The sequence below is a fragment of the Lepidochelys kempii genome, chromosome 2, assembly GCF_965140285.1.
Source record: "Lepidochelys kempii isolate rLepKem1 chromosome 2, rLepKem1.hap1, whole genome shotgun sequence".
NCBI classification, from domain to species: domain Eukaryota; kingdom Metazoa; phylum Chordata; order Testudines; family Cheloniidae; genus Lepidochelys; species Lepidochelys kempii.
In genome coordinates this window covers 250040171-250062617 of record NC_136381.1, presented here as the reverse complement: position 1 = coordinate 250062617, position 22447 = coordinate 250040171, and the positions used below count along the sequence as shown (strand labels likewise).

The following is a 22447-nucleotide window of genomic DNA, read 5'->3' as shown; positions in this document are numbered from 1 at the left end:
TCCTCTATTTTCTCTTAGGCTTTGCAATCTTCCTACTGTTAAATTTAAAGAAAGATTTTAAGAAAGCTGTCTGGTCACTGCATTAGTCACTGGTCACAGCTCCTGTAGGAAGAAAAGGAGTACTTGTGGCACCTTAGAGACTAACCAATTTATTTGAGCATAAGCTTTCGTGAGCTACAGCTCACTTCATCGGATGCATACTGTGGAAAGTGTAGAAGATCTTTTTATATACACACAAAGCATGAAAAAATACCTCCTCCCACCCCACTCTCCTGCTGGTAATAGCTTATCTAAAGTGATCACTCTCCTTACAATGTGTATGATAATCAAGTTGGGCCATTTCCAGCACAAATCCAGATTTTCTCACCCCCACCACACACACACACACACAAACCCACTCTCCTGCTGGTAATAGCTTATCTAAAGTGACCACTCTCCTTACAATGTGTATGATAATCAAGGTGGGGTTTGTGGGGGGGGAGGGGTGAGAAAACCTGGATTTGTGCTGGAAATGGCCCAACTTGATTATCATACACACTGTAAGGAGAGTGGTCACTTTAGATAAGCTATTACCAGCAGGAGAGTGGGGTGGGAGGAGGTATTTTTTCATACTTTGTGTGTATATAAAAAGATCTTCTACACTTTCCACAGTATGCATCCGATGAAGTGAGCTGTAGCTCACGAAAGCCCATGCTCAAATAAATTGGTTAGTCTCTAAGGTGCCACAAGTACTCCTTTTCGTTTTGCGAAGACAGACTAACACGGCTGTTACTCTGAAACCTGAGCTCCTGTAGGAAAGACTTGCACGTGCTGAACACAGGCCTGCTGATTAATCAAGGCTGGTGCTCAGGGGGCTGCAGCCTATGGTCCTATCAGACCGGGAGAAAAGATAGGGCACAAGACCTAACATTACAGTACACTCAGAGGGACCGGCATGGAAGGGTTTAAGGTGCAGCTAGTACATTGACACTTTATGCTAGTAGCATAAGTAAGTGCTGTCCAACGCATTGCTAACTTGCACCAGCATTGGGCCTCTCTGAGTGGGGACCTGCGCCCCCACCCACACCCTCTCTACTCCATCCAGAGATAAGATGAAGTGGAGAAATCAATCAGTTGTAGCCTTACTCCCTAACGCATGATGGTTTCTGTTCCTTTCAAAAATAAATACATGTAATTATTAATTCTATAATCCTACCTTGTGTGATTATGGATATTCTCATTAGCCATAAAAATGTCTAATCCATTTTTAAAAATCCTGCTGGACTCTTGACCTCACTGATATTTTATCAGGCCAATTTGTATTCTGAAAAAGGGTTGTGGGTGGTCTACACAACTGAAAATAAGGCCTCTTATTTGAGTACCTGAGTATGGATTTAGGTGCTTAAGTCATAGAATCACAGAAACGTAGGACTGGAAGGGACCTCATGAGGCCGTTGTAGTCCATCCCACCACACCGAGGCAGGATTAAGTATACCTACCATCCCTGACAGATGTTTGTCAATGCTGTCCTTAAAAACCTTCAGTGATGGGGATTCCACAACATCCTTAGGTAACCTGTTCCAGCACTTAACTATTCTTATAGTTAGAAAGCTTTTCCTAATATGTAACCTAAATCTCCCTTCCTCCAAACTGAACTGATTACTTCTTGTCCTACACCCAGCAGACATGGACAACAACTGGTCACTGACCTCTTTATAGCTATCTTTTATATATCTGAAGTCTTCAAATTTGAAAATTTGTGCCACAATACACATCATCCACTTTCTCTCCTCCTCTTTGATCTCAACTTTATCTTTCTTAATTGAAGCAACCAGAACTGGACAGAGTTATAATTGTTACAATTTATGTACTGATTTTCTATCCCTCTACTGATGCACATAAATATACTACTTGTTTGTATAACTGCATTTTGCTTGCTTATCTGACTATTTTTGTAACTACATCACAGACGGCAGATACCCTCATTAAGCTAATTGAAATAACTCCTAAGTACCTTTCCTTAAAAGTTCCCAGAGCCCAGTGTATGAGAGGAGATTTTTAAACAGATTTTTTTCTATAAAGCCTGTTTTTGCTAGTGTATATTATTCTGTTGCACTTATCCCAGAGAAATTTCATCTGCCATTGTGCTCCTTAATCCCTCAATGTATTTAAATCCTTCCTAGTTCTTCCTAACAGCCACCTCTTCCTCTCTATTGACCTCTCTACATTTGGAAAAGCAGCAGTTCATAATGATTCATTGTCTCTTACACTCATCCAGATCTTAATCCAATGCAATGCTGTGCCCCTTACTCTGTGATTTATTTTCCTTAATAGTCATTATGAAGAGCATCCCATTCATCTCCTGTTGTATTTGAGGTTACTAGTACAATCTGCAGCTTTGCTTCAAAAACAGCTTCTCTCTGTGGAGGGCCTCCTGTAGCTTACCAGGAGGGAGTCCCATTCCAATGGACCTTAGCAGACCTTTGGATTGGACTCGGGCCTGCTGAAGAAGATTGTCCTGTAACAGGGAATCAGTGGCTGGGGCACAGAGGTTGGTGTAGGGTAAGGGGCTCGTAATAGCTATAGATGGAAGCCAGGGTAGGAGACAGGGCTGGAAAGTTAGGGAGGCAGCATTAGAAAATGGCAGTGGATCTGGGCAATTCCACTGGCATTTCTTTTTGGAGCTAAATTAAGTGAGTGAGGAATAAGGGGAACTCTTCTTTCTATAAGCAGAAAAATTTGAAAAATGGCCTATCCTTGAGATCCTATGAGACTGGGAGTGTGTGAATTTCAGAGTTTGTGGTGACAATGGTTCTGTAGCTACAGGGAGGCAGAAAAATAACCAGATTCTCACAGAAACATTTTTTAAAAGACAGTTTAAAAATGTTTCCTCTGCAAAAGCTACTACTACTAATTGTCATCTGCAAAGGCTGCTTGAATCTTGATTTATGTGAAAATCTCAAAGCAACCTGAATTATGGAGTAGTTACTGATACCTCCATAATAAACTCTGTCTACATTGACTCCAGCTCCCCACTTTTTTGCATGCATCACAGATATATAATGTACATGTGCATCTGTGTGTACTTTGTGCACTTATCCATCCATCCAAGATAGTTATATGGTCCCCATTACGGTAGTATTTCAGCACCTCATAGTCTGTAATGTATTTATCCTCACAACACTTCTGCTATGTAGAGAAGTAGTATGGTCCCCATTTTACAGATGTGGAACTGAGGTATAGAGAGACTAAGGGCTGGTCTATACTAGAAAATTATGTTAGCTTAACTATGTCACTCAGGGGTGTGAAAAAATCCACACCCCTGAATAGCATAATTAAACCAAGCTAACCCTTGGTGTAGCCACCACTAGGTTGATGGAAAAATTCCTCCATCAACCTAGCTACTGCCTCTCGGGGAGGCAGATTACCTACACCGAGAGGAGAACCCTTACCATTGGCATAGATAGCATCTACCCTGATGCACTACAGCAGCAGCGCTGTAGTGTTTTAAATGTAGACATAAGTCCAAGAGTTCAAAGTCACATAAGAAGTCTATGGTGGAGCAGTGACTATTGGGTATGGTGATTTCAGTCAAGGTAATTCACAGTGTTGACATGAAATGAAATTTGAGCCTAAGCCAAGACAGTCCTGACAGAAAATGATTTTATTTTATCTTTCTCACTGATGCTCCTATGAATAATCAGAGAATAGTTTGTACTGAATTAGAAGAGAGCAAAATTTTTCATCCAAAACATTTTTCAGCAAAAAATGCATATTCAGCTACACCAAAACATTGTGTGAATTCATTTCAGTTGTTCATGTAGAAGACTCCCCCAAAAAAATTCTGAAAAAGTCAAAAATATTTAATTTCAACATTTTTAAATGAAACTTTGAGATTTTTCAGTTGAAAATGACTTTTGGGGTCAAACAAAATGTTTCACTGGACCAGAAATTATTTTTTCTACTTTTGATTAACCAAAAATTTCATTTTTTATTTAACCTGAAACTATTTCCCCCCCCCCACATTTCTTCAGACTTACCAGTGAACTGAAATATCACTTATTCACCCAGCTTCCAGTTGGAAAGTCTGGACACACAAGCAAAAGGTTCATGGTGCCATGACACTCCTTCCTCACCTTTCTTAGTTTAGGTTAGCCTTTCTGTGATGACTCAGTGTAGCTTCCTTGCACTTAGTTTCCCGTCTCTTAAAACACTCAGCTTGATACCCATAAAAAAATCAAACCAGGAATATAATTCAGATTAGTAATGTTAAGAGACCCTTATATGATTTGTACACCACTTTGGTTAAACTATGATACGTTTTAATTTTTAGAGCAAAAAACCCACATGACTCACATTTAATCTGATTTGTGCAGGTGTGTGGTAACTGAGTCATATCTGGGTATGGCTCGTCTATGAAAATCTTATGGGAACTGCCTAATATCACAACAATCCTAGAAATAATGATTTTAAAAACACTTCAACTTACCTTATCTAGCTACAGTTTTCTCCATTCTTGTTTCCTCTCACACTTTATTAGGATATTGAACATTCTTAAACATACTTCTGTTTCGACAATACAGCAAATCTCCACTTTGCACATTTTCTGTTCCCTCCCTTCCCATCACCAGTAGGTGTGAAATTTAAACCTCTTAATTCAGACAGATTCAAGTCCAGACCAATTTATAACACAGATGACACTTTGCAAAAAACAATTTCAGTGGTCAGACTATGAAGGTCAATGGAGATTACTATATCATGGAAAGGTAACAGTAATGCAGAAGTGGAGAAGGATAAGCTCTCCAGAGTTATTATGGAAATGTAACACCAAACCAGCCTGTACTTGTGGTATATTCACTTCAGACATATGCTAGTACCATCTACCATAATGGTATGGTTAACAAAAGAAAGGGGAGGAGGGAACCCACACTTGCACTTTGTCATTGGCAGAAACATGTTTTCTGGAATTGGGAATACCCTAAACACAATCATCCATCTCTGGTATAATTGTGGCAATTAGACTGTGCCTTGCTTGTGACAGGGAATTTAAGTGGTCACATAAAAAAGAGGTGGGAGGAACAGTACCAAGTCCATCTGAAAAAAGAATACTTGACCACTATCATCCAAGGAAAGAATGAACTAAAGAAACATAAAAATTTTACTCATCAGGTAACACTCGAGAAGCTGTTGAATTACGCAAAATGATGTTATTTTTAAGACTTAGTCCCTCATCTTCTGACTATATGTTCCATTCTATGCATCCAATGAAGTGGGCTGTAGCCCACGAAAGCTTATGCTCTAATAAATTTGTTAGTCTCTAAGATGCCACAAGTCCTCCTGTTCTTTTTGTGGATACAGACTAACACGGATGCTACTCTGAAACCCATCTTCATAATGTTAACAAATTACACTCTGATTTCTCTGAATTAATTTCCTCAGGAGACACATTTCTTTGGCTCAAAAGACTGCGATTTGAATACTATGCCTCATAACTCTAGATGGCTGGTTCTAGTCCAGCAAAGATGAGTACTGAGAATTTTACCCTCTGATGGCTGTTAGGCAGTCTTCTGTATATGAAATTATTTAATTTCACTCCTGTTTTTAGTGTGTAGGTGTCTACATCACAAAAAAAGTATCTGGCACTCAGGAAAGACTCCAAAAACTGGACAGGCATAGAAACCAAACTGCTCTCCTTCCCCATAGTTAAGCCCCTCCAGGAGCAAATTTGTGCTACAGTTAGTCCTTCAGGAGGTGCAGAGATGCCACACTTCCTGTACACTCTAGATGCAGTCTTTGGTTTCTTGTGATACACTTACTTCTGGGGCTGAAACAAAGAAGCATAGGATAGGGCAGTTGCAGGCTGCAGTTACATGTGGAGGTGCCCTATTTCCGATCCTCCCTTTGGTCACATCTCCAGGCAAAATTCCTCTGAGCCACGTCCACTGGCTCCCTGGACGCCTTCAAGGAGCAGTGGGTGCTGTATGCTGCTCAGTGGTCCTCTCTGGTTCCCTGCTTTGACTCTGTAACCCTCACTCCTGTCCCTGTTATTTCATTTGTTGTCTCCCATATTCAATTGAGACCTAGGTCTGTTAGCTCCTCCCTTTAGGCTGTGGAGAGGGACCATTAGATGTGCGTTACCAGAACCTCAATATGTACACAGAGTAGTAGGAAGTTTGTTACCTTATTGCTGTACATAGATTCTGTTAATAATAAAGGGTTTACCTTGACCCCTTTGAGTTAGTATGAGTAAGATACTACATGGTATCAGGACTGGAAGGCAGAGCATCCTGGAAGGCCCAGTGACAGGAAACAGTGAAATGGCTACTACAGACACTGCAATTTCAAGTAACTCTCCACTGGCACTGAGAATCAGGGGAAATGCTGAATATGGCTGGAAAAGGTTCATACAGTAATTTACACTGTATATGAAAGCCACAGGGACATATAACTGGAGGATGAGCACAGAAGCTCTAGTTGTATATAATGCATCTTGGTCTTGTTAAGAGGATGTCTGCCAGAGAGAGACAGAAACACAACACATAACCAGATATGAAAGATGTATTCACAGGAAATGGGTGCCTCCCAGTAACATATAAAATATCGTTAAGAGAAGATGCAGAACTGATGGTACCTGCCACATGAAAAGTTCCACAAGCCTTAAGAAAGAGGCTAGAAGCACTGCTGAAAAATATGACGGCAAATGGTTTAGAGCAGGGGTAGGCAACCTATGGCATGAGTGCCAAAGGCGGCACCCGAGCTGATTTTCAGTGGCACTCACACTGCCCAGGTCCTGCCCACCGGTCCGGGGGGCTCTGCATTTTAATTTAATTTTAAATGAAGCTTCTTAAACATTTTAAAAACCTTATTTACTTTACATACAACAGAGTTATATATTATAGACTGATAGAAAGAGATCTTCTAAAAACGTTAAAATGTATTACTGGTATGCAAAACCTTAAATTAGAGTGAATAAATTAAGACTCGGCACACCTCTTCTGAAAGGTTGCCGACCCCTGGTTTAGAGAATAAAAGAACCAACCAGTGGGGATCACAGCTTAGTAAGGAAGGGGACTATGGCTGTGTATGAACCTTAAGGAACTGAACAAAAACATAACAAGAGAACACTTCCACTTGTCCACAAGAAGTGACCTACTGTCCGAGATGGTAGGAGCCAAATTTTTATGCAAATCAGATGCATTAGCAGGCTTTTGACAGATTCTCTTTGGACACAGACCCCTAAGATCTGCACTTTCAACAACATTTGACAGATACTGCTTCCTAAGGCTGCCTTTTGGAATATATTCAGCTCCAAAAGTGTATCACTGCACAATGAGCCAGATAATAGTAGGAGGTGTGAAAGTGTACACTGATGTGTGACAGAGTATACAAACCACACCCTGGTGAAGAGAGGGTTAAGGAGTTGCTGTGGACAAAGGAGGCCTTGCTCACAGTGGAGGCAGAGCACAAAACAGAGCAGCTCAGCTCAGTCTCCAATCTGCCGAGAGATTGCCGAGGCTCCAATCTGCTGGGACCAAGCCTTACGTGCAAACCGACACAGGCCCTTCAGCCATGGAGGCTGATGACAGTGAGCTGCCGTTCACAGCGGCAGAGTGGCCTGAGAAAACTCCAAGGGGGATCCCAAGGCAGACCAGTGGCACCAGTAGGGGAACCGAAGCTGGGGTAGGAAGTGGCCCAGGGAGCAGACACCAGGGTACCTGCCCCCTAGGCAGTACATTTTGAATTATTGTTTCTTTGGGCCCTGGCTTGGAACCCGGTGCAGCACGACGGCGAGCCAGGCACTCTGGCCACTGACTCTTGCCATTGGGTAACACAACCACTACTCCAGCTGCTAGGCAAAGAATCCATTAACTCTTGCCATTGAGTGACTGAGCCAACAGCTACAGCCATTAGGAAAATGGTTATTGCTTCTTGCCATTGGGAGACACAGCCATTGACTTCAGCCACTAGGCAAAGCAGTCACTGATTCTTGCCACTGGACTACAGAGTCCAGAATATCTCCACTAGGTGGTACTGCCAGCCTTAAGCTCAACCCCCTACTGTCCCTACTGAACATCAGGAATGATTAAGGAGAGTACTGGAAATTGTGAGAATGTATAACCTTAAACTGAGTAAGGCCAAATCTCAATTTCAAGCAATGGAAATAACATACTTGTGAGAGAGACTGACCCCAAAGGGAATATTCCTGATGCGGAAATCTGAACATAAAAAGGGAATTCAAGGGCTGATAGGCATGTTGAATTATGTCGGCAAATTCATACTTAACTATACAGCTCACACAACTCACCTAAGACATCACCTCCACAAGGTCACAGAATGGACCTGAATACCAGAGCATAAAAGAGAGTTCAATGGACTTAAAGCACATTCTGACATCAGCTCCAGTGCTGCAATTTTTTGACCCACTTAAAGACATCAAACTCTTCAAAGATGTCTCAAAAAGAGGGCTGGGAGCAGTACTAGTAAAGTGCCTTGGAACTGACTGGTTTCCAGTCTTGTATGCATATAGGGCTATAACAGCCACACAGAAGTTGTATGTATAAATTGAAAAAGAGACACTAGGCCTGGTATACAGATATACAAGGAGTCACTACTTTCTCTATCTTCAGTTTCAGAGCAGAAACTGATCACAATCCACTGATCGCATTACACAAACAGGGACTCGGAGAAGCACCTCCAAGGATACAGAGTCTACTTTTGAAAATACAGAAGTATGATGTGTCCCTGGAGTTCCAACGTGAGTGCCACTTAGTCATGGCAGACACACTCTTAAGAGCATGTGCTCCATCTGACAATACACAGCCTGATGATCTGGAACAAGCAGTAAACATACATGTCAACATGGTAAAATGTCACATACTGTATCTTCAGGCATATGGAATGAACTGGACACAAAAAGAGCTAAAGAAGAAATATTGCAAGCATTAAGCAAAGGAGGGGGGAAATCAACACTTCCCACCTGCATATTCCACTATAAAAATGAGCTTTCAGTGATTGCAGGGGTACTTTTGAAGGGCACACAGATCATGGTTGCCACAGTGATGAGAAAGAAAATATTGGAACAAATACACAAAGGGCATCTGGGAATGACCAAATCAAAAAGGAGAGCTACAGAAGCTGTATTCTGGCCAGAGATGAATAGTGACAGAGAAGAAATGATGAGCAGGTTTGGAACATGTCAGAAATACAGAGATTCCTAGCTGAAAGATACCACACGAACTTGTAATTCCATGAGACAAAGTTGGAATTGGGAAGACATGATCACCTTGTTACAATGGACTACTTTACCCAATTCCCTAAAGTAGTGACACTTGAAATACCACAGCAGCAACAGTTGTCAGGCATGTTAAACCTATATTTGTATGTCACAGAATTCTAAAAACCGTAATAATTGACAATGAACCACAGTTCAGGAAAAATGAATTCCTGAACTTTGCTTAAATACCTGATTTTCACCTACTCCAAATATGCTCAAATCAATGGATTAGCTGAATGTGGAGTACATAGTGGAGAACTTGCTAAAAAAAAAAGCAATGGATGCAAGGGAAGATCTATATTTATCACTACTCAGCTACAGAGCTGCCCACTGCAATATGGAAAGTCACTTGCTGAACTCCTCCGCAACAGACATATAAATACTTGATGACCAGATATGGAACAAAAACAAAAGAACCCCAAAGGATGGCTAACAAAGGAGTCTGTGATAGTGTGGAAAAAACTGGGAAAGTATAATCGGACAAAGTATTACAATAAAGGAGCAAGTCCTCTTCCAGTTAGAAACAAAACCTCAGTGACAATTTGGCAAGATGGGCTCTGGCCTGTCAAAGCCACTGTGATCAAAAAAGAGTCACACTGCTCATAGTCATGATGAACGTAAAATCTTACAAAAGAATTGTAGGACACTGCTCAAGATACCTGACATCTGAAAAGGTTCAGAAAAGGGCAACAAAAATGATTACAGGTATGGAACAGCTGCCATATGAGAAGAGATTAATAAGACTGGGACTTTTCAGCTTGGAAAAGAGACAGCTAAGGGGGGGATATGATACAGGTCTATAAAATCATGACTGATGTGGAGAAAGTAAATAAGGAAGTGTTATTTACTCCTTCTCATAACACAAGAACTAGGGGTCACCAAATGAAATGAATAGGCAGCAGGTTTAAAACAAACAAAAGGAAGTATTTTTTCACAACGCACAGTCAATCTGTGGAACTCCTTGCCAGAGGATGTTGTGAAAGCCAAGACTATAACAGGGTTCAAAAAAGAACTAGATAAGTTCATGGAGGACAGGTCCATCAAAGGCTATGAGCCACAGTGGACAGGGATGGTGTTTCTAGCCTCTGTTTGCCAGAAGCTGGGAATGGGTGACAGGGGATGGATCACTTGATGATTACCTGTTCTGTTCATTCCTTCTGGGGCACCTGGCATTGGCCACTGTCGAAAAACAGGATACTGAGCTAGATGAACCTTAGGTCTGACACCGTATGGCTGTTCTTATGTTCTTATGTTCTTGGCAGAGAAAAGTAAAGTAAAAGCAGACACACAAATAGAAAACAGTTCCTATACTGACCCTGTTATTGCCTATGAGAGTAAACAGTTGGTTACAGACAAGGACTTGCCTAAAGAGGTTCTGCAATGCAGCAAAGCGGGAAGATTGCTTAAATGCCCTAAGGGGCTGATCAAGACAAGTTAATGTTTTGTTAGAGCAACCTAACAGACTGTTAAATATTTTATTCTATTTGTAATAGTTTTTTAGTTTTATTCAAAAGTGTTTTAGTTCAATAAATTTTAAAAGGGATCTAAAAAAGGGAAGATGCACTATAGAGTAAGTAATTCAGGAAGTGTAAAGATACCATATTTCCTCTACACTCTAGATGCAGACTTTGGTTTCCTGTGACTATGATGCACTTCCTGCTGGGACAGAAAGAAAGAAAGAAAGAAACCCAGGACAGGGCAGTTGCAGGCTGCAGCTACCCAGAGTACTAGGAAGTTTTGTTACCTCATTTCTGTACATAGTTTCTGTTCATAATAAAGGATTTATCTTGAGGCCTGTCTGCTCATCAGTAAGATAGTACAGAATTGAGGTATATTGCTGAAGCAGTGTAGGGAAGCCTGCATTGTAACTGACTGTACTGTACTTACAGGACTTCAGAGCTTTAGGATTCACCTTCCAGGATCTCTCCTGAGCACTAAATACACTACTTTTTTGTAATGAACTGTACTGTCATTGCCATTACAAATAGCAATGTTTACCAAAATTTACTACACAGTGTTAGGAGATACTGCAGTAGTTCAATTTTAATTATTGACACTGTAAACAAAAATAAAGCATAAATCTCACAGACTAATCCCAAAATTCAGAGATGTCCAAAGTGCAACCCAAAGGTTAAATGAGGCCCACAGACCCCTTCCCCAGTTCACCATACTGTACTATGTTATGATTATGTATGTAAACAGGGTCTGAAAGAGTTCTCCCCTGACATGTAGTGATGAATTATGGGGAAAGACCTCTGGAGCAGACTGTATGTGCATAGACAGACCTACTCTGTCTCGGGTATCAGCAGACAGACCTGTGTGCCAAAGTGATCAGTTTTGGCTGTTTAGGGTTAAAATTCACTTTGGTATTAAAGGTAAGGGTAATGAAATGTTGTTATCCTTATTATATAAGCAAAGAATGGCAGGACTGTACTTAACATGCCCTGATTGAGGAGGGGCACCCTAAATGTTAATCTCACTTGCTAAACAGGGGGTAGTGATGCCATATCCAAGTTAAAGTCAGAGGGGGTTGGGACAAGTGTTCCTACCTGGTGGTGCAGACCTGTTTAAAGAGTCCCAGAACCCATTTGCTCCTTCCATCCCTCCCCGTCTCCAGTGTTTAACAACATAGCTGCCTAGATTCATTTGAGAGTCCTGGTTCTTTCTCAGTTACCATTAGAGCTGAACTCATTGATAAGCTAATCTAAGAGGGCTGAACCTTAGACCTGGTAGACAGTGTTGTGGTGAAAAGACAACGTAAAATAGGCAGCAGCAGAGAGGCTTCTCACTACCCAGTGAAATCACTAAAGAGTTGAAATCCCTGAGAACTGTCCTCTCTGGTAGAACCTTAGAACACAGCACTGCAGCGAAAGGTAGCAGTTAAGGTTGAAGCTCTGAGCAACAGCAGTGATGACAGCAATGACAGCGACAAGCAGTGGCAGAGACAGCAGAAACACAGGTGAGCAAAAGCACAGGCATCACTCAACCAGTCTCTCCCCTTTGGGGCAGGAGGCAAATCCACCCAATTACATCCCTGGACTCTGGGGACGTTGCTGACCTCGGATAACAAACTGAAGCGGGGAGCGGAGGGAAAGGGGAGCGGCATGTTAAGAGACATTTGTCCCTGGGATGTTCATACCACAAGGTGGGAAACTGAGAAAAAGGCCACTTCCTAAGATACTGTGGGGTGGGTGTGTCACTTATTAGTTTTGTACTTTCAAGTTATTGTTACAGTGTTTTCCCAAATTAACGCTGGGTTACCTCTCCCTTTGATTAAGAGCTTTCTTTTGTTACACAGACTCAGTCATTGTGAGTGGGGAAGCACTGGCTCTCAGTGGAGGCAAGGGGAGGTGTTTAGTTTTTCCAGATTACTGGGTGGGGGCTTTATCTTGTTAAGAAGAACCTCTTGATATTGGACCTAGCATCACCTGGCAGAAGGGTTACATGCAGTACACATATCATTCACATATGACTGTTGATTACCTACATACTTCTTTAATAACTCTGTGCTTTTTTGCTTCTAGGTTCTGGGGATGGGTTGTGGTTTTTCAGTATGGTAAGTGGATATCCATCATGGTGGTCTTCTGATGATGAACAGATGAAATCTATTCTCAGAGTAACCTTGTGCAATCTCCCAGAATCATACTCCAAATAAAAAACGGGGCAAATGACACCTAAAGCCTGGCTTAGTAATAAAGGCTGTGAAGCACACAGAATTATTAAGGCCAATCTGCAGAAGAGTTGAGATTTGAACTCCTGGACCAATATTTTCAAAAATGGATGTTCAAAGTTAGCGTCCTAACTCCATACATCCAAACCTGTACAAAGCCTGATAATTCAAACTACTGAGCATCCAGCAGCTTGCAATCACTCAAACTGAGGTGGCTGAGTTGCGCTGGGTGGGAAACTATTTCTTGTCTTGTAAACTTTTTGAGATTTCAGAATTTGTCCTGTTTTATATCAGGATGGAACTGAGACCCTTTGAAGTTTTTTGTAAAAAAAAACAGAGAGAAAGACCACACCTCCCTTTGCCAGAATAGCCATTAGCTCAGTGGTTAGGGTACACTCCTGGGATATAGGAGACCTAGGTTCAAAGTCCTTACTCAGCTGTTTTTCCCAAATTATTGATTATTCTTGGGTGGCTCTCTGATTTTGACCAGAAATTCCATCGGGGACCTAAAGAAAGTTTTGTCAAAACTCGTATGTTCTCATGAAAAGTTTTAATTTTGACAATCCAGCATTTTCCAATGGAAAACTATTTTGTTAAAAATTTCCCAACCAGCCCTGATGCTGAATGCCTAAAAATGGACTTGGGAGCCTAACTTTAGGCACCCATTTAAAAGAATGTTGGTCATGGTCTCCTAGTCTCCAACCCAGTGCACGCTCCCACAGGCTAAAAGGTATGTAAATGTGAGAGAGCTTTCGTTCTCCTTCTCACGGGACTATATGTGAAAATGCACTTTATTTTGGCATTTCTATTGTCTGTTAAGAAGAATTTTTCCATTTTTGAACAGAAGGGAAAAAAGAGGCGGGGTTAATGGCACTCTCAAAAGCAAAATCATTTTTTATCCTTAATTTTGGAGTCCCTATCAATGCGTCCATGTCATAATATGAGAAACTTTTATAATTATAACACCAAAGTTAAAAACATATAAAATAACATCCTTTAAATTATTTTTCTTCCTGTAAATTTGCCATAGACTAGACCTACAATTAGCAGAAAGAGTTAACACTTCCAGGAAGGACAAATCCCATATAAAAAAGCATCTACAGAAGTAGTTCCAATTTTTTTTAAAGGGGACAAACAGTAAATAAAGGAAATAACCCATTTTGATTGGTTTCTCACCATAATAAAGTGCTGAAGCAGCACCCAAGAGGATTTTCTAGACAATTGCCTACACAGACTGTCAATTTGTTCCTAAGATTAGCCCAGATGGATAGTACGGTTTGTATAGATTGTACTGCTCTCAGCATCTGAAAGGTCACTAGACGAAACAGCAGGAGTGACCGATTGTTCTTGCTAGTGACAACCAGGCTGCCATTATGGCAAGTCTTTAAACTATCACAAATCTTTTCTTTAAGAATTACATGGAAATATTATCTCTGCTTTGTGGCGCAATTAAAAGCTGTCATCTGAGGAGTTTAATGCCAGAATCTTAAATATCTCCTTGGGTCACACTTGCAAAGCCAAGGAAGCCTGAGAATCTAATAGTGAATGAATCACCTCTGACATCTGTCAACTATACTGCTGAGTGCAATCTTTTCAGTTGCATTTTGAGATCAGAATGTAAAAAAACTCAAGCTGACATCCCCAGTTTATAAATATGTAGGACTTTTTTGTTTTTTCCAGCTGACTACTGGTTTCAGCTGTAAATATGAAGCTTCATCATTACAAAACAGTTTGGCTAATAAAAAAACCTGACATATTAAGAATGGCAACGTATAGCTTTATGTGGGAGAAGAAGAAAAAACTATATAATATACAGAGAATAATATTCTAAACTTAGGCACTACATCTGACATTGCATTTCACCTGTCCATTTACTGTGTATAAATTATTACTGGGTTAAATAAATTGAACCTTAATATTAGCTTTGTAACTTGAATGTCCTAACTGAAAAGTATTCAGGGAAGCTGCTGCATGTTGTACATTGCTCCAAAATGTAGGCATATTAGAAATAGGCTTTAAATTTCAACCCTGCTCTTGAACCCTATTATATTTTTTACCATGTCTTAATGTTTAAATATTTCAGAGTTCAATGGAAACTTTAAAACAAAAATAAAACATGCATGCATACAAAGGATAATGGGTAAAATGTAAAACAGATTTTCTGAACTTGTATGGAACCCTATAATTTTTCCACTTGTATTACAGATAAGCAGGTAGATTAAATATTTTTCTAGCTATAGTGCCAATGTCTCCCTCTCTCTAGGTATGAATATATGCCAACATAACACATACTTATAGCTATATCCCATTGTAGAGGATATTGTTCCGTTTTCAAACATGGCAATGGTGTTTGTTACTATTAGTTCATTACAAACAATCATTCCAAGAGTTATACTAGGAGAACTTAATACCATAGCAAAGGTACTAAAGATATGAAAAGAGGACAGTTGTTGAAATGCATCATTTTTTAAATGTATCCCCACTTCCCAGCAGAAATAGCTAACAACCACTCCTTACCTGCCTAACCCCCAAAAGCAAAAAATCTAATGCACCAAAATTCAAGAAAAACAACTCTGTTCAAACCCTTAGCTAAACGGTCATTGAGCTTCTCTGTCAGATACTGTCCATGTTCTGTAGGGCCCTGTGTACACTAGGAAAATAACAGATTTCTGGCAGTGGTTGTCAGCAATGGGTCCCCTCCCGGCCCTTCCTCAATGGTTGTAGACAATGGTTTAACTGCTCATACGGAGGGGATACACCCATTTTCAGCACCATTACAGTAGTCTCAGTCACACTTTCTATAATGGTGCTGAACATAGATTTATACTAGCAATTAATCATTTTCAACACCACTTGAGGGGGGCCTCTAACAAAACACAAACTTTTTATTCAAGAAATAAGTAAAAAAAAAAGAAGTCTAAACTTTAAACTTCCAAATGTTTTCCCCCTCTTTAGAGCACTGTGTTTCACATGGAGGGAGGTGCTGTCTTTTTGAAGTATAGTATTAAATGTCAAATTCATTAGTTACATGTCCTGAAATCATTAGGTCTTTCATTCTCAGCTAGCTTTGTTCATGATGTTTGGATTGTGTTATTTTCAGATCAAAATGGAACCACAAAGGAAATGTTGTGCTTTGTTATTGTGTATCAGTTTTCTGAAGAATGACTCAGGCATTGATATTTAGGCTACTTTGAAGTCAGATATTTAAAGCGCACATCCTTAACCATAAATACACTGACTGACATATTGTGCAGATCACGGGGACATCAGAGGACCAAGCAAAAAGTAAGTAAAGGGCCTACATATTGTATATCTTCTACACAGACAGAATGGCATCTCTACTCTCATATTTCCATCAAAGTACTGAGCTGGCTGCCAAAAAAAGTGTTTCTGATGTGTCAAAAAGTGGTACAGTATAAGCATCTTCCTCTTTTACTTTCATTTTTCATCAGTTACAACCACTTTACATTTCCCCATTTTAAAAAATGCAATTCAAGTTTGCTACTATACTTACTCTTTCTCTGTCACAATATAGCCATATTCCTCCTCCTCAGAAGACTTCACTTCTAGCTGTAGCCCTTCTCCCATCTTTTTTTGAGGTTCTTCATAGGCACTTTCATCCCGCATCAAAGAATTCTTAATCCAGTAGTGGATCTCATTCAGCTCTTTAGAGTCAGGTTCAGATTCAGTTTTCTTCTCAGCTGCCAGTTCCCTTGAGAAAGTCTCACTCTTTACATTTTCAACACCAACCTTCATTTCTTCTTCTGAGGAAGAAGAAGAATCTGAGTCTTCTGATTTCTTGGTTTCAGTCTTAAAGGACTCTTCAGAAGTAGGCTTATCTGGCAGATTTTGTGTTAATGATTTCTCATTCAAGAAGTCCATTAGTTTTAAACTCAAATTGTTCTCCTGTATTAAAAGAATAGAGCTCTTTGTAACATTAAACACATGGAGGCATAGGTCTACTTATCACGTACAACACCTGGACCCAATCCTGCAAACCCTTACTCATGTGATTGGGACTACTAAAATAAGTGTTTGCAGGATCTGTTTATATGAAGAAAGAGTATATGTAAATATATTTACATTCCGAAAATAAAACTACAGCACAATATGAAAAGAATCTTGAAAGCTTCCACTATATTGGGAGAGTTTTTATATTGTTATAAGATTTATATGCAATGTCAAACTTAAGTGTTAACTTTAACTGTAGGACTTACATTGTTTCAAAATGAAATGTCTCTTTTCAGCTTGATAACCTTTGTTCTCTGAGACATCTTAGAACAGAATTGGGAGAATATGGCAAAAAAAGATTTCAGAAATATTTGTTTGAAAACCAAATCTCAAATTCAATATATGGTAGTATTTATAGTCCCTTATGTTTGTGTTTTGTGAATATTGATGAAAGTAAAATTTTATGCTCAAGAAAATGAGAAATGATGCAAATTACTTTTAGAAATACGTATTTGCATGAGTGTTGGTACTGAAAATATCTGAATAGCTTTTTAGGAGATAGCACATCAGAAGCAGAAATAATACCATGTGACTTAGGTGTCCAATTACACTGCAGGAATAGTGAATTGTCTCTAGCAAATTGTTGTGGTAAGTAGTTTGTGAGCAATCCATAGGCTGTGATTTGATCATAGAACTGATGTGTCTAATGAAGTCAAATAATAAACAAATTCGTAAAATCAAGGCATATTCATGGAAAACTCACAGAGGGGGCTATGTTCATTACATAAATTTTTGCTATATCTAGGGCTATCCCAGAGAGGAGCTGGTTGCTTATAAACCCCATCTGAAGTTCTTTTGTGTAGAGCTGTTTTCCATTCTGTCACCTCTCCTATTCAAAGTGTTGCTGAAAGATCTGTTTGTGGAATACCCCACTGGTGAAACAGCAAGTGCAGCACTTTGTTCTTCAGAGCAATTTTGTGTGGATGGTTGAAATTCCAGATGAACTGGTCCACTAGCGTATTCTTCTTGCCTGGTATATGGACAGCTGTTGGTGAGACCTGGTTATAAACACATCATGGATGGCTTCTTGACACACTAAGGTAGATCTAGCTACAACCTGACAGTTGACATAGTACATTGCATAGAATTTCTCACTTTGGTTTGCCAAAACTCTTCTCTGAGTTAATTTTTCTACATGCAACCCAGAAAAAAGAATCAAGGATACTCAAAAGAACTAGTGAATGAATTAAGTGCCCAAGTTCTGAGCCAAGGCTCACAAAAATATCCTCAAATTTGCTGCTTAGCTGAGGTCCCAAGCCTGGTGTCACAGTTTGGGGCCAATTTGTCTTTCGGATCCTGGTTTTTCTATCCAGAAGAGGATGAGCCTTGAAAATCTCTCCTCTCATGTTCATCAGTTTGAGCAGATTTTATCCCTGCATGGGGAGGTGAAAGGGTGATGATACAGAAACCCAATTAAAGGAAGTCAATTTTGAATCCTTGAGATTTAAGGTCTCATCGTTTTTCCTGCTAAAATGTTTCCTCAGATAGAGCCTCTTTACTCACATTCCATCTCAACAGGAGATGTCACCTGAGTCACTATTGCTAACATTCCCCAGATTTGAGATTTGTGGGACCTGTAAAAGGATATTTTCAATGAGATTCCTCAGTGCTTGAATTCAATTCCTGTGGGAGCCTGAGTTTGTCTGACATTCAGGATCTATTCCCAAGCTTTTGTTTGAGAGGATGCTAAACTGAGATATTTTTCTTCTGGTTCGCAGTTTAGTTAAATTTTAATTAAACATCTATTCAACTTATGTACATTATGTATAAATCAGAGTGGGTACATTTTGTAAATAAATAAGAATTATATTGATTTGAATGTTTTATTTTATGCCTCAAAATAAAACTATAGAGAAATAATTACTGACATGATAGTGTGAAATATTTGGTTTACCAAACTTTACTTTACCTTTTTATCAGCTCTAGCATCTTCTTCATGTCCTCCATTATCTGTAAGACATAAACAGGATATACATGTAGTTATAAAATACAGAACTTTGTTTTTAAAACACAGACTACTCATGGACTACTCTACTTTTTTAATGATAGCTTCTTTACTAGAGATTAAACATTAAGATGATCTCGTGAAAGGATAAAGTAAAAAGCGTAGTTCAGTTTTGTTCTTTTAGCTGCATTTGGACAGCAAATTAAGGCAATGTCAATAGAAACAGCACAATTAGAGTCAAATTAGCAGTGTATTATGCTAACTACTGCAGTGGTATTGCTTATCATTTTACCACTGTTTACCAAAGCCTCAGAAAAAAAATCAATAAAATGACTCTAGCTAGAAGCAATATCATAATTATATACATAAACAAACAGCAGCAATGTATTCATTGTGCACGCGCTTTTTGGTTGACAGATGCTGACATGACTATGTTATTATGAAGGAACAAAAAAGAACTTATTTTTGTCCATGCTGCAGAGACTTCAGAAATGAATCACCATTCTGCAGTTAAATTATAGTCAGACTTTGCAATCACATCACTGTCTGAAGTCAATGGTTCTTCTTTTGAAAAACATTAAGAATTATATCTCAGTAATTTGTCCCAGTGTGACTCAGGACAAACCCATAGGACTGTTTCATTTTAAACCAGACACAGTAGTGATCATAAAAAAAAAATAATAATTTCCCTAAATCCATATTAGAAGGAATTTGGGCTATACTTCTGCTGACAAGAGTTCTGTTCCCATTAATAAATAAATAAACAAACAAATAAAAGATAGTAACTTAAAAGACAACGTTTGCCACAAAATAGCACACAGCGTTGGTATCTGAGATACTGCAGCATGTCCTACCATATGAGAGGGGTAAGTAAAAACTGTAATATATCATATCTTTCTGCATAGTAAATGTAGAGTTTTTAATGAAAATCACAGTAGCTGGATTACTGATTACTGGACCACCAAAAATCTGTGTTCAAACACAACCAAATAAGTGTAGTGAATCTCCTTAGTTTCCTGAGCAGGAAGAGGAAGAAGTTGCTTGTATATATTTGCTTGTCTGAGAGTTTTGTCTGCATGCAATTACGATACATGAAAGTATGATTACTTGTAAAGCAAAATGGGGTAAATGTTTTTGCTTTATCATTTATATATTTAAAAACAAGATTCTGGGAATAAAAGAATTCTTTTTATTATCATTTTATTTAAACATCTCATTCTCAAGAATGAGAAATTAGGCCTAATAACATAGAACAGTTTACCTTTTATCCTGTTTATGGAGCTTGAAGATCCAGAGCTCACAAATAGCCACATTTACCTTGCATACATGTCTACATTGTAAAAAGCAAATTTGAAGACTGAAACTTTCCCGACCTCTGCCAAAAAATACAAAAACTCTCCCTCCCTGTCTTCTTTAAAAAACAATGAATAAGAGAGACCATACTACTGCAGTTAAAATAAAGAGGAAAATGACTGTAAATTGCTTTTTGTCATGTTTATCTTTTTGGTCTAGTACCTTGTATATTAAAATCGGCATCCATTAGTCCAGTCTCATAATCTGCTCCTCCTTGTGCATCCACTTCCTTGACTTCTGCTTTTGCTGTCTCTCCTTCAAACTTTCCAGCTCCATTTTGCTTTTCTTCTGCTACATCAACAACTTGAATGGCGTCAGCAATAATATCAGCCATCTCATCAAGCTCCAGTGGGCTAAGATTATCCACGTTCACCTTGTGTTTCTTCAGGTCTTTCAATATATCCTGAATAAATTTTTCTGAGTCAAAAAAAAAAATCACCAACATGATCACTGGATTTATTTACATGCAAGAGAGAAACATTGTGCAAGTGTTATATGCTTATAATATTTTCAGGAAAATGTAAGACATCTTTTCCACTTACAGAAACAATATAATAGCACACCCAAAGGCTGGATTTGGTGAGCCCTATCATACTCTGATGACAGATGACTGCCTTGCACAGGAGGTGCACTTTGTTTCAGAAAGCAGGCTTCCAATTCAGTGCACGACCAGCTTGTGACAGATGCTGAAGGATAGAAGTCAGTATGGCTTCGTTAGCTGCACTCACGTCTCTAGCACAAAATTGTTGCTGTTTTTCTTTGCACCAAGAATCATCACACTTTTCCAATCTAAACTGACTTAACGTGACCTAAAGTGACTTGACAATAGTAGTCAATTAAGATAACTGTTAAGGTAGCTTGATGGTTATTTATTTGATTATATTAAAATAGCACAGGCATGATGACTACAATTACATGTAGGAAATACTGTGTCAGCTGGTGTATGATTCAGCTCTATCTACCATTCTATGAATCAATCGTTGAGCCATATTTTATATTATAAGTCTTGTCTAGTCAATAAGTTGTATAGGTATCATTACTGAAGTAAGAGATAGCTAAGGATAAGGATTTTGGATAAACACACTTTCTGGTGTGATTATTTATTTATATATTTGTGAATTTTTTAAATACGGGAAGTAGCTAAAACATTATTAAAAATTTTGGAACGGGGAAAGACATGTAGAATAAGCTCCCCTCCTACGACTGAGATATTTATATTTATCTACCACTACAATCACAACTGTAACAGCCCAATGAGCATCCAAAAAAAAGAGCTTTTATTTGACTGTCCACTCACACTTCATTGCCACTGGGCTGAGTACTCTGCAGACCTTATCCAAATCTCCTTTGGAGATGCCTCACTTAATTAAAGGTTTCCTATGGTCTCAGAAACCATTTTTCAGCCACATGATCTCTTTTGTGCTTATCAATACTGACTACTAATTCACCAGTTCACCTGAAGAAGAGCTCTGTGTAAGCTTGTCTCTTTCACAAACAAAAGTTCGTCCAATAAAAGATAATACCTCACCCACTCCTCACTAATTCACTATACAGTTTGCTACCATGCGTCTGTGTCTCTCTGTTTACAAAGCAGGTATTTTTAGGTCTGTAGTGTCAGGTAGGAAAAACAACAACATAGAAACATTGATATCTCAAAAAAGGGTTATAAATTGCTTTTAAAAGTTGTGTTGAAAAGTATATTCTATGCCTCCAAACAAGATGAAAGCAGCCCATTGAGGTGGCTAGTGTATATTCCTTGCACTAATGAAAGAACCTGTGCAGTAAGGTTCTATTCAAAGTAAGTCAATTTGGTAGAATTGGGAGCTATATTTGAAGGGTGCTGCATAATACTGTACAACTGTTACACATGTTTAGCTTATCGTTTACTACTGGCTTCCACTGACCATTAGGAAATGAATATCTCACGTCAGTGTTTCCCAAACTTGGGACGCCGCTTGTTCAGCGAAAGCCCCTGGCGGGCCGGGCCGGTTTGTTTACCTGACACGTCCGCAGGTTCGGCTAATCGCGGCTCCACTGGCCACGGTTCACCGCTGCAGGCCAACGGGGGCTGCGGGAAGTGGCGGCCAGCAGTGACGACCGTCACCAGTGATCAAAAACCAGTAAAAAAATGATTAAATGCCTTTCTTCAATTGGGTATTCTAAAAGAACAGATGAATCTAGGTTTCTCTGCATGGGCATACAGAAATCAAAAAAG

General features: G+C 39.3%; 1 protein-coding gene across 3 annotated transcripts in view; it reads right to left on the bottom strand.

Annotated features, from left to right (window-relative positions):
- Positions 1 to 22447, bottom strand: part of PTPRN2 (protein tyrosine phosphatase receptor type N2) — a 1057407-nt gene that overhangs the window by 597197 nt on the left and 437763 nt on the right. For all 3 annotated transcript variants that reach the window (XM_073334545.2, XM_073334547.2, XM_073334546.2), the window contains 3 exons: positions 20395 to 20649; positions 18844 to 18884; positions 16438 to 16829 (listed from right to left, as the gene is read on the bottom strand). In XM_073334545.2, coding sequence (XP_073190646.1) covers positions 16438 to 16829; positions 18844 to 18884; positions 20395 to 20649 — 688 coding nt within the window. The remainder of the gene's footprint in view (positions 1 to 16437; positions 16830 to 18843; positions 18885 to 20394; positions 20650 to 22447) is intronic.